Genomic DNA, 18,843 nt, shown 5'->3' with positions numbered 1-18,843 from the left:
GTATGTAAGTATGTCAATATCAAACTTTTAAAAATTTTATTTATTTATTGAGACAGAGTCTCACTCTGTCACCCAGGCTGGAGTGCAGTGGCACGATCTGGGCTCACTGCAACCTCTGCCTCCCGGATTCAAGAGATTCTCAGGCCTCAACCTCCCAAGCAGCTGGGACTATAAGCACGCGCCACCATGCCCCGCTAATTTTTTGTATTTTTATTAGAGATAGAGTTTTGCCATGTTGGCCAGGCTGGTCTCAAAACTCCTGGCCTCAAGTGATCCACCCACCTCGGCCTCCGAAAGTGCTGGAATTACAGGCGTGAGCCACTGCACCTGGGCAATATCAAACTGTCTTGACAGACAGTAGCAAGTATAGATTTCAGTAAATCTGAAAACCATGCAATATATAGTCTCAAATTCTGCTCTTCTTTTAAAATATTATTTGACTATTCCAAGTCCTTTGCATTTCCAAGTATATATATTTTACAGCCATCTTGTCCAATTCTTTCAAGAAACCTGCTGAGGTTTTGAAACATCATGTATTGAACATATTGATTAGTTTGGGGAGAAATGACATCTTAATAATATTTAGTCTTTTGATCCATTAACATAGTGTATCTCTCCAGTTACTGAAGTTTTCTATAATTTATCTCAGCAATGTTTTAGTTTCCAGTATATAATCTTATACATTTTTGTCAAATGTATGTCTAAGAATTTTATATTTTGATGCTATTTTAATGGTTTATTTTGATTTATTTATTGCTAGTATATAAAAATACACTTGAATTTTGTATTTCACAACTTTGCTAAATTCATATATTAATTTCATTTTCTGGTAGATTTTTTGAGACTTCTTATGTAGACAAACATGTCATCTGCAAATAAGTACAGTTTTATTTTTTCCTACCCAATCTTGACTGCTTTATTTATTGCCTTACTGCACTTTCTAAAATTTACAGTTTGATGTTGAATAGAAGCAGTTGGTTAAAAATGGACATTGTTGTCTTGTTCCTTATCTTAGGGGTCAAGTATTAGTCCTTCACCACTAAGTATAGCATTAGCTTTTGGCTTTCCATTTATGTATTTAATAGGTTGAGAAAGTTTCCTTTTATGAATGTTGAATATTATCAAATGGTTTTTCTGCACCTACTGCAATAATCATATTTTTTCCTGTTATGTCTTTTCAACATCATTTTTTATGTTAAAAATATCTTTTTAATTTATTTGTATCTTTATATTTAAAGTGGTTTTCTTGGTTTTTGCTTTTTTTTCAATATCACAAGCTCTGCCTTATAATTAGGGGTGTTAAAACCATTTACATTTAATGTGGTTGTTGATACAGTTGGGTTTAAATAAACCATCTTGCTATTTGTTTTATTTTTATATTTATCTTTTTTTGGTCCTATATATTTTTAAAAACATTTTTGGATTGATTTCATTTTTCTGTCTTTACTGGCTGATTAGCTATACACTTTTTTTTTTTTTAGTGGTTTAAGGTATACAGTGTACTCTAACGTCTCACAGTTTACAGCCAAGTAATATACCCAGTCCACATATCATATAAGTACTTTACAATAATATACTTTCAATTCCTCAGCCTCTGTGCTACTTCTACATGTTATAAACCTCATAATACATTGTTAATATATTTTTAAGATAGCAAGTTATCATTTTTTTAAAAGTCTTTTAACCATGTTTACTATTTTTGATACTGTTCATTTCATTATGTTGATCTGGATTTCTGTCTGGTATCATGTTCTTTCTTCCTGAAGGATTTCGTTTAACATTTTTAAAGTGCTAGTTTGCTGGTGGTGAATTCTTTCAGCTTTTGTATGTATGTCTGAAAAAATATTCTTTATTTTGCTTTCTTTTTTGAGAGTTGTTTTCATTGGTTATATATTTCTGGGTGGAGAGTCTTTTTTCTTTTAGTATGTTAAAGATGTTTCTCTTACATCTTCTCTCTTGCCTTTTTCTGAATGAAGTCTCCTGTCTTATTTTTTCCCACCTAGTGTAATATGTCCTTTTTTCTCCATTTGCCTTTCTGAGTTTCTCTTTACCACAGATTGTAAGCAAGTTGATTATAAATTTTTGATAGTCTTTTTTTATGTCTTTGTTTTTTAATCTGGGGGTTTGCTGAGCTGCTGAGATCTGTGGGTTCACAGTTTTGAACAAATCTGAAACAAATTTGGCCATTGTTTCTTTAAATATTTTTCTGTCTCCCACCTCCTTCTGGTACTCCAATTACACATATATTAGTGTAACAATATTGGCTAATAGGTCTTTTATATATTCATTTTTTTCATTTTTTTCTTTATATTGGAAAATTTCTATTACTGTGTCCTCAAGTTCCTTAATCTGTTAATTCCACCTAGTGTATTTTTAATCTAGATATATATTTTTCACTTCTAGAAGGTCATTGTAGGGTATTTTAATATCTTCTGATCTTTCCTTATCACTCTCATGCTTTCCTCTGGCATTTTAACATATGAAATATGATAGCCATTTTAATGAACTTATCTACATATTGTATCACACATGTCAGTTCTGGGACTATTTTTATTGATTGACTTCTGCCTGTTCCCCAGTAAAGGTTATATTTTCTTTTTTCTTTGTATGCCTTGTATTTTCTGATGGAATGCTAGACTATAAATTTTACCTTGTTGGTAGATTTTTTTTTAATTTTTGTACTGTGATGCAATTAAATTACTTAGAATCAATTTGGTCCTGCTATGTTTTCATTTTAAGCATTTTAGATGAGGTCAGAACAGCCAAATTTACTTCTACTACCAAGGCAATACAATTATGAATAGTATTATGAAGTCTTCTCCGTCTGGCTGGTATGATCAAGAACTATTCCGGGTCCTGTGTGAGATCAAGGGATTATTCTGCCTGCTTCTTCTGATGGTTCTTTCCCTACCTAGCCTTGGCAGTTTTTTCACATGCATGTGCTGTTTAATACTCAGCTGAAGACTGGATCAGAACCCTCTGCAGGTCTCTGGAGCTCTTCTCAATAACACTGTCTCCTCTCTGATATTCTGAATAGTGAACTCTCGTCACCTTGGCCTCTCCAAATTTTGAACTTTGTCTCCTTAATACAGAGATAATGCTGGGTGTGTTTGGGTTCCTACTGGCTACACTGGAGCCTAATACTCTCTTCAGGAAGTAAACTGGGGTATTTATAGGTTCACCTTTTTACTTCCTTTCTCTCTGGTGCCACTGTCTCTTGAATTTCTTATTCTATGTCTAAAAACCATTGTTTCATATATTTTGTCAGTTTTTTCTTAAATGTGTAAAGGCATATGTAGTCTCTGTTTACTCCATCATGGCTAGAAGATGAACTTGCATTAGGATAAAAGTTTGTGGTGGCTTCATATTATTTACTGTTGGATTCATATATGTATTTGTCTATCTAACCTCATAAAACTTTGGCCAGAGGAAAATGAAGGTACCAACTACTCTTTAACATAGATGTGTGCTTTGTGGCCGTTCAGTTCATGCTGTGGTCTAGTTAGCTTTATTCTGTTCCTTGAACAAAAACAGATATACAATCAGCTAGAAATTACACTTATGCCATCTTCTAAAAAATACCATGCAGGATTTTGTGAATGAATTACTGGAAATCCATCTAAATGTCTGGAAGACAATTCTAAATGCATAACTTTCTCATGGTCTAAGGTTGTGCTGTTCGGTAACCATTATCCACATGTGGCTGTTTTTTGTTAATTTTTACATTAATTTAAACTCAATTACACTAGCCACGTATCAACTGTTAAATAATAACCACATGTGGCTAGTGCCTATTACACTGAACAGCATAAATAGAGAATATTTCCATCTTCATAGAAAGCTCTCTTAGAAGCATTTGTCTAAAATGTCATCTTCATATATGATAAATAGCACACGATTTTGAGATCGACACCTGCTATTTCAGGTCCACTGTTAAATTGTAAGGCAGGCATAGAAAAGACAGAGCCAAATATATGTCTACTGGATAGACATGAAGAAAGGACATTTAAGTTGAGAAAACTGAAGCTCTAATTCCATGGGACTGACAGAAGAGATGCTGTGGAGAGCCAACTAAACTTTAGCAATAAGACTTCATGAAATCAAGGAATAAAGCAAGGAAGAATATTCAGATGTGAGAAATAGAGATAAGACACTCAGTTGGGGAAAGGAGGTAAAGATCAAATAGTAGGTTTTATGACAGCATCTATAACATCAAATGGTCTTCCCGTGTACTGTGTGGAAACATCACATGGCTATTATTTTGATCTCTAAAGCATATTAACATACATGGATGAATATTACCAATAGTACCTACCATGCAATATAAAAATATTTTATCCATTCAGAAGCATCTCATCCATTTACAACTATTAATTGACTTAATTTATCTAGACATTACATCAACACATTGTTTCATATATAAATATTAAAACACATATTGGGAATTACATCTACTCATCTTGTTGTAACTTGAACATATTTGATGGCTTCATATTTTGGGTACTTAAGTTTTAGGAAATGTATAAAATAGTTTCAAGTATGAGACAGTCCATAATAAGAATCAAGGGAGCAAAATGAACATCAATGCTTTGTTATTCTGCCTCTTTCTTCAAGTAAAGCCATTTGATTAACAGCACCTATTAAAAATTCATTTAATAGAAAATGACCCAACTTTAAATCTAGCAACATAGACTCATTCACTTATTTATTTTTATAGCTTGATTTATTTCAGAAGTTCTTGCTGAGAATTAAACTTTTACAACAGTATCAAAGCACTCCTTATACTTTGTGATACTAGCTAAACAAAATAACAGTATTAATCCAACTATTAATAGTGTTTAAAAACTTTTCATATTCATACACATTTCTAAAAACATAATTTATGACATAAAATAACTTACAAATAGACCATCGTTTAATTTGCCTCTATTGTTCGAACCAAAAAAAAAAAAAAGTTTAAAAAAAAAAAAAGTTTGTTTGGGACTGTTAAAGTCCACAGTGGAAAAGAAGAGTAGCTAAATCATTTTAGGATTAGTCCCTTGTCCATGTCTGCTGTGTAAACTAATCTAATCCCACGAGAGTCTTTAATATTATCAAGTAAATGACAGAGCACCCATCCCAGAGCCCCATACCTATTGCTCCTGTATACTCTGCTCTGGGTGTCTTCTCATCATTCCAGCTTTCCTCCATCCATCCATCTCCCTCTTTCACTTTTCCTACTCCATTTCTTCTACTCCCTCCCCCAGTTCTTACTTCATTGGCTTCTCTTCCTCCACTCATGCCTAAAATGATTGATGGCTCCAGAATCCCATCATCAGCCCTTTGTCCTCTTTATAATCTCTACTTTGAAAACCTCCTTTCATTCCTATGTATTCAACTTTAAGTCTTGCCAGCATTCTGACTCTCAAATCTACAGTGCTAGCCTGAATTTTTCTCCTGATTCTCCATCTAATTAACCTAGAAGCCTAGCATGTCCAAAATTTTGATATCTTCTCCCCATCCCAAAACTTACTATTTCTTACCAATTTCTGATACTAGTTAATAGAACTACCTGTCCAAACTGGAAATTTGTTGTATCTCCAAATTCTTTTCTCATCCATACATCTAGTCACCAAGTTCTCTAAGCTCCACCTTAGTTAGTGTACATACTTAATTCCTGCCATTTCTTTAGGTCCTTAAAATCTCTTGCCCAATGATTGCAATAGCTTTCTTCTCTCTCTAATCTTACATAGATTTAAGTTATATTTCCCTTACTTGGCTTTTAAGTAAATTTTTCAAAATACGAATTACATCACTTTACCCCTCCATCCCCAACACACACTTGAAACAGCCCAATGGTTACCTACAGAATAAAGTTCAAAGATCTTTATTTAGCATCTAAGGCTGCTTGTGACATCTAGTCTACTTTCGGGTTTTTTAAAAATTTTTTTTAGAAATGTGCACATACTTCTATTCCAGCTGGAACTGTGTAATTCTAAAATTGCTATTTATTTTATATGTCTCTGTCTCCACTAAAGAAGGAATTCTTTTGTTTTTTGCTTTTTTTTTAGAATCTGCGTCATCTTTGTCACCCAGGATGGAGCACAGTGATGCAATCATGGCTCACCGCAGCCTCAGACTCCTGGTCTCCTGGGTAGCTGGGATTACAGGCATAAACTACCACACCCAGTTAATTTTTTTTTTTTTTTTGAGATGGAGTTTCGCTCTTGTTGCCTAGGCTGGAGTGCAATGGTTTGACTTCGGCTCACTGCAACCTCCACCTCCCAGGTTCAAGCTATTCTCCTGCCTTAGCCTTCCGAGTAGCTGGGATTACAGGCGCCTGCCACCACACCCAGCTAATTTTGTATTTTTAGTAGAGACAGGGTTTCTCCATGTTGATCAGGCTGGTCTAGAACTCCTGACCTCAGGTGATCCACCTGCCTTGGCCTCCCAAAGTGTTGGGATTAAAGGTGTGAGCCACCGTACCCAGCAAAGACGGAATTCTTAAAGACAGACAGAGATGGTACTGCTCACCTTTATGTTCCCAGTGACTAAACACAGTGTTTAGTTTGTAATAGACTTTCACTTAATGCTTTTGTTGTTGATGTTACTGAAACAGTGAAGATTTTAGTTTTTTGCCTTCATGATGAGAGATTTCTGACCAAATCATCTACCTGTCTTAACTAGCTATAGTTTAGAATACAGATGTAAAATACAAAAAAAAAGTTTTTGCTTGGTGTATGAAGTCAAGGTCAAACAAAAAAGGAAGATCTGGCAAAATCTGACACATCTGGACCCAAATATATATACTTACAATGTTAGTATATGCATAGCTTTACGTGAATATTTGTAAGTCTATAAATTCTTATGAATACTCATTTATACTTATAGACTTGCAGTAAAAATAGGTAGTTAGAACCTATAGCTTGGGCCACATAATTTTGATGTAATCTCCATAGTCTGTTTACAGAAACAAAATTATTCATATGAGAACAAGATTAGTAGATAGAACAGCCTGTGACTTTAAAAAGCGCATGTCTTTACAGCTAAAAGACAAAAAAAATGTACTTTTGTATGGTATAATTTTTATATACTCGAAACTGAACACTGAAGTGGTTTCAACAATTAAGAGGAAAAGTTAGAATAATATTTAAAAATCATTGTTTCAAAAATATTTTTGAACATAGGTCATTAGTAACAAGTAAGTTGTTACAATTGCTGCCAATGATTATTTAAACTTACCTGATTATTATATGCATCAGGTGCAAGTTTCTTATATGTTGGTGCCATAAGAGTGGACAGGTTTTGCAAATGAGACTCCAGTTTCTCTTCCTGTATAAAGCGAATAATTCTACATATTAAATTCTAAGTCCATTTTCTCTATGTAAAAGAGACTATCAGTTAGATTATTCCCCTTACATTTTGAATCCCAAACACAATATATGGTGCCTTTATTACTAAATAAAGCATCTTTAAAACATGACTATCATTTAATTTCATATGTGCTAGTAAATATCTAGCTATTTGTTTTTTTCATAAGATTGATTTTCTAACTGCATGCGGATATTTTGCATTTTATACACACAAGCCTGTGCCAGGAGTAGGGTTAGGGGAATTAAGCCGTATGGTCTTAAAGAGGTCACATTTTTTAGCTACCAAAGAAGATGAACTATTAAAAGAACTTATTTAGCTTAATTTGTCTATTTCTAATCTTTACATTTTATGTTTATAAAGATAGTATTTAAATAATTTGGAATGATCTCTCCATAGAGCAACTAAAATTTACTGGACACTTCAAATATGGATAAAATGCTTCAGAACTAGAATGCAGGATACATGAAAACCTTTGCAGAATTTACTTGAAAGGGGAAATGCTCAGTTACACCCCCACCTGCCCTGCTCATGAAGAACAGATTTTCCAAGTAATATGCTGTTAAAAAATGGTAGGTGATCATATTTAGCTGCTCCATTTATACTTAGAAGTCTTCATTTCAGATTGATATTTCTCTAAAAAAAAAAAGTTGTGAGACATAACCACCTGGCAGAGATGTAAATTTTAGAAGGTGAGGAGGTTTCTGAACAGAGCTCTCCTACCCAACAGAGGCAATAAGTTACTTGGTATCCTCTGGATTTGGTTTACATGAAACCTCGTGAAAGTGATAAACATTTATCACTTGATAAAACAGTGGTTAAAAAAAAGTTATCTGTAGAAAACTAAAATGACAGCATGCAAAATCAGTACTTTTCATTAAGTTATTAATATTCATGTTCTCGTCTTATGAAATGATGTCTCGCACATTTAAGTAAAGTTTAATTATTGAAAACATCCTTTAAAAAACTTATATTGTGATTTCAGGAGTTTTTGCACTTGCTTTATTAACTGTGACTATAATAGTAAGTGAAAGCTTAATAAGGTTAACAAATTCTTCATTTAAAGGGACTCATCAATGTTATAATATCTATAGTATGGAAATATTTTAATTGTATTCGAAATTCAAAAGATAATTGTAAGTGTATAGAATGACTGAAAATGTGGTCATATCTAAATGCTAAATATACTGAGGTTTTCTAATCATTCAATTAGTACGGAGACAGTCCCTGACCTATAATGGCTTGGTTTTTTTTTTTTACTTTAGGATGGGTTTATTGGGGGTATTAAATGGATTTTCATTTTACAACGGATTTATAGGAATGTAGTCTCCTCATAAGTCAAGAAGTATCTATACTCTAGACTACATGCCACCCAAAAGTTGTTAAATTTATCAATTTGCAAATTATATTTTAAGAAATATGTATTCTAGAGATAAGACAAAAACCAATGACTTCAGTGAGAAATTAGTGTCCATTTATTTCCATTACAGAGTTATACTAAAATCTAAATGTTTTAGTTACTTAAATGCATTCATTACAGTGACTTTAAATTATTTGAATCTCATTGCACATAAATGTGACTAAAAATGGTCTTTTCTGAATGTAGTACTTATGTAACTTCCATAATTCAGAGTCAAAATATGAAAAACATCACCAATTCTCATTTAGTTTTAACAATGAAGTGACACCCCTTTAAAACTTTGGAATTAACATAAAAGACCAAAGAGGAAGTTTTTGTTGCTCAAATTTTATCTATTATTTTGGCATAATATGATTATTATGCCAACTTAAAAAATAGTGTGTATCTACAGTTTGGGAAAAACTTTAATAAGAGCTTACCAAGATATGTCATATTGTTCACTTCATCTATGCCAATGAATTCTCTATGAAAAATAAAGTGATTATACATCAGGAAGTAAACAAACCTCTTTTGGGTCATCCCCAAGCAGCTTAAACTTCCTTGGGATCTTGCTTCTGGCAAACTTACATCCATTGTAGTACATGCTCCATGAACAACCAAAAGAGAAGGAGGCACCACAGGTTTCTGGATCCAGCCCCTGACAGGCGCAAGTTCTCCTGAAAAATCAAAAGACCAAATTCATTGCTATGGATAGCATTATATAGGCTGTGCAGCTGATATTCTAGGTGTCTATATGCAAAATGAGTTTGAAAAGAAGTCTAATCTAACTCTGTATTAAGCTGTGGCATAACCACGCACAGAACTATTTCAATTGACTTTAAAACAATTTTATTGCAGTGTAATACACATACAGAAAAGTGCACATAATTTTACAGTTTACAAATGGAAAATACCCAGTTAAGTAGAACCCACACTAAGAAACAAAATATTTACTATCCTCTGGAATTTCCCCTCATTTTGCCTTTCAGTCACTCACTGTCTGTCTCCCTAACAGTAACTTCTCTAAGAATATAGTAGTTCTGCCTATTTTTATGTTAATAATGCTTTCTTTTTTACAGATGGGGTCTTGCTATGTTGCTCAGGTTGAACCTGAACTTCTGGGCTCAAGTGATCTTCCCGCCTCAGCCTCCCATATAGCTGGAACTATAGGTGTGTGCCACCATCAGTGGCTTGTTTTGCCTACTTTTATACTTGATATATACATAGGTATATGGAATTATATAATATAAGCTTATTTGTGTCTGCTTTTTCCATTATGTTTGGGATATCCATCCAAATCACTGCATGTAGTTGTGTACTTGATTCATTTTCATTGAATACCATATTCCATCTTATAAAAATGTGACAAATGAATTATCCTACCATTGATGGGCATTTGAGTGCTTCCTAGTTTCTGGCTAAAATATAGTATTACAGCTTTATAGCCCTAGTTTGATATATCCTAATGACAATAAACAAACATACAAGTAAGCAAAGAGAGATAAAACAACTTACAAGAAAAAACAGGTAGCACTGTAAATTATTTTTAAATTAATGTATGTATATTGTGATATAAATAAATGTTAATATCAAAAACCAAGAATTTCAGTGTACAAGAGAAGCAGAACAAAAGACAATAATATTCTGTCAACTATGAATAGGAAAAAACAGTATGAATTAATGATTTGAGTTAATCTCAGATTTTCTTTCTAAAAAATAATTACTTCATGTATTTGCCCATTAAAAAAGCCTAAAAGTAATGACACCTCCATAGAGGGAGCACATCTAGACACTGATTGTGATCTCTAAATATAATTTCCCATCAAAATCTCTGAAATTTGAGAAGTAAAGATTCTTGCCATGCATTTATTCTATCATTCTTACAAACTATATTAAATGGTAACTAACGGTTGATGAGGAAAAGTCCTGTAAAGTATTCCAGCTAATAAATGCAAAGGGAATTTTACAATTAGAAATGATCACTTTACACATGTCAGCAAAAATGGCAGAATAAGGATCTCTGAAAATTTTATCCTCCATAAAAGCAATAAAAGTACTGATAAATATTGTCAGAATCAGCTTTTTCAGATCTGGAAATTAGCAAAAAGCTTGCAGCAATATAGGGAGAATTTATTCAAGGGAAAAAAAGACAGGATTTCAGTGAGAACAGTGAGCTCTGTGGTATTTTAACTTTCCCCACAGCTCTATGGTAGCCTTCAAATCAAAACGGCCCACATTTATTATGAAAAGCAGCAGCCAGGCTGCCACTAGAGGAGGCCAGATTGGTTGGATATACTCTAGATTGGTTGGATATACTCTAAAGTCCCATTCACAGAGACCTTATATTATTTGACCTATTTGGTAGTTTCCTGGAAGATCCCACTAGTAAGGTTATCTTTACTTTATCTAACTTGGAGTTCACCTAGTGTGAACCACCTCTTCCACAGAGGCATTTGTCAAATAATCATAGGCAGCTGTTGAATATTGTCACTGACTCAGGTGTAGCTAATAACTGGAGCAAAACATAAGATAACTAAAAAAGCGTAAAAGTAAATTACCTGGGAAATGAGATGATCCACAGGAGGCTTTGAAAATATATTCCTGGGAATTTAGAAAGCCACATGCAGATGTAGGGCCCACAAAAGACCTCAGAAAGCTCTAAACTCTCACCACAGTCTAACCTTGAGACTCTGCACAAGCAGGGAATAAAGGCTAATCCGGAGCTGCAAATAGCCTGGCTGAGTGTTGAATGCATGCCCCAACACACATACAGACCCCTTTGTCAAAGACTGACTTATTGATCTCAGGCACCTAAGGAATTCTGTCTAATCCTTAGCTGACCTCTAAGTTAACCAAGCAAAGACTTCGATGGCTATCTATGAGAAACAATACAAACTTTATAGGAGTAGTTAAAAGAAAAAGAAATAAACAACCACCACCAGAAACAGTAACATATTCTGGGCAGGGGGTAGAATCTGATTTTCAGATTTACAAGATTATATTATTTTATTTATTTTTATTTTTGTAGAGACAGGGTCTCACTATGCTGCCCAGGCTAGTCTTGAACTCCTGGGCTTAAGTGATGCTCCTGCTTTGGCCTCTCAACGTGCTGGGATTACAGGCACGAGCCACTGCTCTCAGCCATTACATTAGTTTAAAATGTCTAAACAATTAAGAGAAACAGAAACAAAGTATGGCCCCTATAAAGCAGTCAATAGAGGCTATTCCTGAAAAAGTCCAGATGTTAGGCCACTGGACAAAGACTTTAAGTCAGCTATTTCATGTATGCCCAAATAATGAAAGAAAACTGTATTTAAATAACTAAAGACTACAGCATTTTATTAAATACATGAGATAAACTCAAGAAAAAGATATTATTAAATAGAATTCTAAAGCTGAAAGTGTAATAACTGCAGTAAAAATTAGAGGGGTTCAATAGCAGAGTTGAAAAGGAGGGGAAAAAGGGACTTGAAGATAAGTCAATTGAGATTATTCAGTCTGAAAAATGAAAACATAAACAGAACCTCAGAGATCTGTGGAAGACCATAAAGCATACCAACATAGACATAATGCAGGTCCCCAAAGTAGAGGATCAAGAATAAAGAATAGGAAGAATATTTGAAAAATAATGGCCGAAAACTTCTCAAATTTGATGAACAACATCAATCTACATGTCCAAGAAGCTCAACTAACTCCATGTAACATAAACCCAAAGATATGCATACATATAAACATCATAACCAAACTGCTGAAAGCCAACACAACAAAATCATGAAAACTGTATGATTATCATGTATGCAGGATTCCGAATAAGATTAATAGCTGATCTCTGATCAGAAACAACGAAGACCAGAAGGCAGTAGAATGACATAGAACCACAAGAAAAAGACTGCCAACCAAGAATTCTGTATTTTGCAAAACTATCTTTCAGAAATGTATTATATAATAAATTAGGACATTCTCTGATAAATAAGAGTTTATTGTTTTCAGGCATGTCCTACAAAAAATACTAAATGTGTACTTCAGGCTGAAAGGAAAGGACACTAGACAGTACCTCAAATACACCTAAGAACTTAAAGAGCACCAGTAAAGATAATTACATAGGTAAATATGAAATCATATATGTATTTTTGTTTGTAACTATTTTTCTCATATTTGATTTAAATGACAATATCAATCTGATTTAAAAGAAAAAACGTAATCTGTGTTAATGGGCATAAAATAAATAAAATGTAATTTGTATAATAGCACAGAGTAAAAAGAGGGAATGTAGCTATATGGGAACAAAGTTTCCTTATATTGTAGTGAAATTGGTATTACTTCAGACTAGCTGTTATAAGTTAGTTGCAATCCCCAGGGAAACCATTAAGAACATAACATCAAAAAATTTAGTAAAAGACAAGGGAATTAAAACAGTACACTAGAAAATATCTATTGAACACAAAAAAAGACAAGATACAGACAAAATGGCAGACAAATCCTACCTTATCAATAATTATGTTAAATGTATATAAATTGAAAAATTAAAAGGCAAAGACTAGCAATATCAATTTTTAAAAAGTTTTAACTATACGATATCTACAAGATATACACATTTTATAATAAAAAGTTCAAGCCATTAAAATGATGTAACAAATGTCAACATATATGTAATCAGCAACAGAGCACCAAAATACATGAAGCAAAAAATGGCAGAATTAAAGGAATAAATAGATAATTTACTAATCCACTTTCAATAATGGCTAAAAGTAGATAGAAGATTAAAAAGAAAACAGAAGTTGTAAAAAACACTATAAACCAACTAGGTCTAACAGACATCTATAAAACATGCCACCCACCAACAGCCGAATATACACATTCTTCTCAAGCACACATGAAGCATTCTCCAGGATGGACTGTATGTCAAGTTATAAAACAAGTCTAAATAAATGCAACACTGCAAAAATTGTGCAAAGTGTGTTTTCTGATAAAATTATACATGAATAACAAGCAAATTTGGGTAATAGGTAAAAATATACTCCTATATAGTCAGCAATCAAAAAAACATGATAGAAATTAGAAAATACCTTGTTGTAAATGAAAACTCAACATACTCATATTTTATTGGATGGAGCTAAAGCAGAGCTAGAGAACAAACTTCTAGAAAAACACAAACTACTAAAATTGACTGAAGAAGAAATAGAAAATCTGAATATACTTACAACAGGTTAAAAGATGTAATCAACACTACTTAGATCTGTCAGAGAAATGAGGTCACAGGGAAAATCACTGCCCTCAAAACCAAGGAAACAGATGGATAAAAAGAATTACAGCTTACTGGAGCAGAAACCTCTGTAGGAACCAGTGTTGGGATAGGAAAATCTGAACTATAATTGATGAATTGCTGGAGGTTCAGTGTGAACAACTCCAAAGGCATCCAGTCATAATAGGTTCCTCACAGTTTTGTGAGTTTTCTACATTCAGGAGCCAGATGAGGTTCTCACAATGAATACTAGAGAAAAATCCCTTCATGCTTCCATAGGAGGAGGGGAAAACAATTTTTGAAAATGCCATATACCATTCTATTCTTCTTGAAAAGTTCTGCCATCAGGCTAGGTGTGATGGCTCATGCCTGTAATCCCATCACTCTTTGGAGGCTGAGGCAGGCAGATTGCTTGACTCCAGGAGTTCAAGACCACACTGGGCAACATAGGAAAACTCCATCTCTAATAATAATAAAAACCAGGCATGGTGGCATGTGCCTGTAGTCCGAGCTACTTGGGAGGCTGAGGTGGGTAAATCACTTGAGCCCAGGAAGTCAAGGCTGCAGTGAGCTGAGATCATGCTACTGCACTCCAGCCTGGGCAACCAGAGTGAGACCCTGTCTCAAAAACAAAGGATAATAAAGAAATATTATTAACAAATGTGCCCACATATTTAATAATCAAGGTGAAATGGACCAATTCCTTGAAGGACACAACTACCAATATTTATGCAAAATAATAATCTAAATAGGCCTGTATCTATGAAAGAAATTGAATCAGCAATAACTTTTCAAAACAAAGTACCAGACCCAGATGGTTCATTCTGATTTCTACCAAAGTTTTAAGGAAGAAATTATATCAATTCTCTACAATCTCAATTAAGACAGAAGCAGAGAAAATACTTCATAACTTATTCTATGAGGGCAGCATTACCTTAATACCAACACCAAAGTCTTTACAATAAAAGATAACTACAGACTAATAGCAACCATGACCATGAATGCATTCATAAATAATGTATCACAACCATGTGGGATTTGCTCCAGGTATGCCAGCCTAGTTCAAAATTTGAAAATCAATTAATGTAATCCATTTCGTTAATAAGCTAAAGAAAAATCATATGGTAATATCAATAGGTGGAAAAAAAGTATTTACAAAATCCAACACTTATTCATGATTTTCAAAAGCCTCTCAGTAAAGTAGGAAAAGAGGGGAACTACCTGAACCTGATAAAGAATATCTACAAAACGATACAGCTAACATATTTAATGTAGATAAAGAATATCTACAAAACCATACAGCTAACATAAAATTGAAGATTTCCTGCTGAGATCAGGAACAAGGCAAGTATGTTGCCTCTCACCAATGCCTTTCAACATCATACTGGAAATGCTAGCTAATACATTAAGACAAGAAAATAAAAGGTATACAGATTAGAAAGAAGTTGTCTTTGCTAGATGACACAATCACCTAGAAAATACGAAAGAATGACCAAAAAAAAAGCTGGATCTAAAGTGATTATATAACATGGTTGCAGGAAACAAGTTTAATATACAAAAGTTGATCAATTTTCTGCATACCAGCAATGTACAAGCAGAATCTGAGATAAAAATACATTATCATTAGCACCCCCCAAATGAAATATTTATGTATAAATCTAATATGTACATGGTCTATATGGGGAAAATGCAAAATTCTCATGAAGGATATCAAAGAAAGAGATGTTCCATGTTCATGGATAGGAAGATGTGTATTGTCAAGATGGCAGTATTTCTAACTCAATCTAGAAATGCAGTGCAATCTATCAAAATTCCTGCAAGATTTTAAGGATACTGACAAACTAATTTTAAAGTTTATATCAAGAGGCAAAAGACCAATAAATGACCGTATATATAGCCTTTTCAGACTGCTTTTTTTACTTAGTAATAGGCAAAAGAATAGCCAACTCAATACTGAAGGAGAAAAACATTGTCAGAGGACTGACACTACATGACTGCAAGACTTACTCTAAAGCCTAAGTTAACAAGATAGTGTGGCATTGGTGAAAGTCTAGACAAATATATCAATGGAACAGAATAAAGAGTCCAGAAACAGACCACTTAATTATAATCAACTGATCTTTGACAAAGTAGCAAAGGTAATACAATAAAGCAAAGATAGTCTTTAAGAAATGGTACGGGAACAACTGGACAACTCCACATGCAAACAAGTGAATCTATACATAGTCTTTATGGCTTTTGCAAAATTAATGCAAAATGGGTCACAGCCCTAAATGTAAAATGCAAAACTATAAAATTTCTGGAAGATAACACAGAACATATAGATGACCTTGGGTTTGGTGTTGACTTTTTAGATACAATACCAAAAACATTATTCATGAATTAACTGATAACCTAGACTTCATTAAAATTAAAACTTTCTGTTCTGCAAATGGCACTGTCAAGTGAATGAAAAAATAAGATACAGACTGAGAAAAAATATTTCTTACTCTTACTGTCAATCAAGCTACTGTGCTCTGTGTTATTTACTCAAAGGAGCTGAAAACTTTTGTCCACACAAAAACCTACATACTTTTATAACAGCTTTATTCATAATTGTCAAAACTTGGAAGCAACTAAGATGTCTTTCACTATGTGAATGGATAAATCAACTGTGATAAACCAGACAATGGAATATTATTCAATGCTGAAAAGAAATGAACGATCATGACATGGTGGAAAATTTAAAAGCTTATTACTAAGTGACAAAAACCAGTCTGAAAAGGCTACATATACTGTATCATTCCAACTATATGACATTCTGGAATAGGCAAAATTATGGAGATAAAAAGATCATTGGTTGTAAGGGTTAGTGGGGTAGAAGAGAAAAATAGGTAGGGTACAGAGGACTTTTAAGGCAGTGAAATTACTCTGAATGATACTGTAATGGTGAATGAGTATCATTAAACATGGATCCAAACTCACAGAATACATAACACCAAAGGTGAACTCTAAACTATGAACTTTCAGTGACAATTGTCAATGCAGGTTCATTGATTGCAACAAATGTACCATTCTGGTAAAGGATGTTGATAATGAGGGAGGCTATGCACATACAGGGGCAGCATGTACTTAAGGAAGCTCTGTGCCTTTCATTCAATGTTGCTTTTACCCTAAAATTGCTTTAAAAATAATCTATTTTAAAAATGTTTAAAAATTCCCACAAAGGAAAGCCCGGGGTAGAGAATTTCCTCAAACATTTAAAAAAGAGTTAAATCAATCCTTTGTAAACTCTTCCAAAAGATAGAGAAGAGAACATTTCCCAATGCATTTTGTGAACTCAGAATTACTCTGACACCAAAACCAAAGATATCACAAGAGAACTAAAGATCAGTATACCTTATCGACAGAGATGCAAAAGTCCTCAATGAAATACTTGCAAACAGACTCCAGCAATATATAAAAAGTAATACACACTGAGGCCAAGTGGGGTTTATTCCAGAAATATAATGTTTATCTAATGTATAAAAATGAATCAATATAATATACCATATTAACAGAATAAAGGAGAAGAACGCATGATCATTTCATTAGATGTAGCCACAGCATTTGAGAAAAGTTCAACACCCTTTCGTGATAAAATTATTCAACAAACTAGCAACAGAAGGGAACTTCTGAACTTGACACAGTCTTTTTTTAAACAAAACCTACAACTAGTATCATACTTAATGGTGGAAAACTAAAAATTTCTTTCTAAAATGAATAAGACAAGGATGTTTGCAGTTGTTAATTGTACCTGACATTTTCTGGAAGTTCTAACTGGGTAATCAGGCAAGAAAAAAACATAAAGCCACCCAGATTGGAAGTGAAGAAACAAAACTATCTCTACTTGTAGATGACATAATCTTGTATGTAGCAAATCCTAAGGAATCTACCAAAAAAAGTTAGTGCTAATAAGCTAGTTCAGCAAGTTGGTAGGATATAAGACCAATATATAAAAGTGAAATTTATGACCATATATTATCAACAAAAAATTTGATTTTGCAATAGGATTAAAAAAATACATAGAAAAAATTTTAACAGAAGTACAGGCCAGGCGTGGTGGCTCATGCCTGTAATACCAGTACTTTGGGAGGCCAAGGCAGTCAGATCACTTGAGGCCAGGTGTTTGAGACCAGCCTGGCCAACATGGTGAAACCCTGTCTCCACCAAAAACACAAAACAATTAGCCAGGCATGGTGGCGCACACCTGTAGTTCCAGCTGAGGCAGGAGAATCACTTGAACCTGGAGGTGGAGGTTGCAGTGAGCTGAGATGGCAGCACTGCACTCTGGACTGGGCAGCAGAGCAAGACTCTGTCTTAAAAAAAAATAAAAAGTGCAGGACTTTGTACATGTTTCATCCAAAACATTACTGAAAGAAATTTAAGAATAAATGGAAAAATAGCTTGTGTTCATAAATTGGAAGCTTTAATGTTAAGATATCAATACTCTCCAAATTGACCAACAGATTCAACAGAACCCCAGTCAAAGTCCCAGAAGGGGGTTGGATGTGGTGGCTCATGCCTATAACCCCAGCACTCTGGGAAGCCTAGGTGGGAGGATCTCTTTAGCCAGGAGTTCAAGACCAGCTTGGGTAATATAGTAAGACTCCAGCTATACCAAAAAAAAAAAAAAAAAAAAAAAAAATCCGGAAAGGAAACGGAGAAGCTGATCTTAAAATGCATATGGAAACCCAAGAAACATGGTAGGCAAAAGTATAAAGTTGGAAGACTTACCTGTCTTGATTTCAAAATTTACTACAAAACTACAGGAATCAGCACAGTGTGGTACTGGCATAAGAAAAGTCATGCAGATTAACAGAATTAAGAGTCC

General features: G+C 33.8%; 1 protein-coding gene across 2 annotated transcripts in view; it reads right to left on the bottom strand.

The window, feature by feature from the left end:
* The window catches only part of TET2 (tet methylcytosine dioxygenase 2), a 133,399-nt gene that overhangs the window by 10,782 nt on the left and 103,774 nt on the right, over positions 1 to 18,843 (bottom strand). For both annotated transcript variants that reach the window (XM_004040224.5, XM_055384668.2), the window contains 2 exons: positions 9,276 to 9,426; positions 7,222 to 7,311 (listed from right to left, as the gene is read on the bottom strand). In XM_004040224.5, the coding sequence (XP_004040272.5) occupies positions 7,222 to 7,311; positions 9,276 to 9,426 (241 nt within the window). The remainder of the gene's footprint in view (positions 1 to 7,221; positions 7,312 to 9,275; positions 9,427 to 18,843) is intronic.

Source organism: Gorilla gorilla, chromosome 3 (assembly GCF_029281585.2).
Source record: "Gorilla gorilla gorilla isolate KB3781 chromosome 3, NHGRI_mGorGor1-v2.1_pri, whole genome shotgun sequence".
In the NCBI taxonomy this organism is placed as follows: domain Eukaryota; kingdom Metazoa; phylum Chordata; class Mammalia; order Primates; family Hominidae; genus Gorilla; species Gorilla gorilla.
The sequence above is the reverse complement of the archived record's forward strand: the minus strand, read 5'-3'. Positions and strand labels throughout refer to the sequence as shown.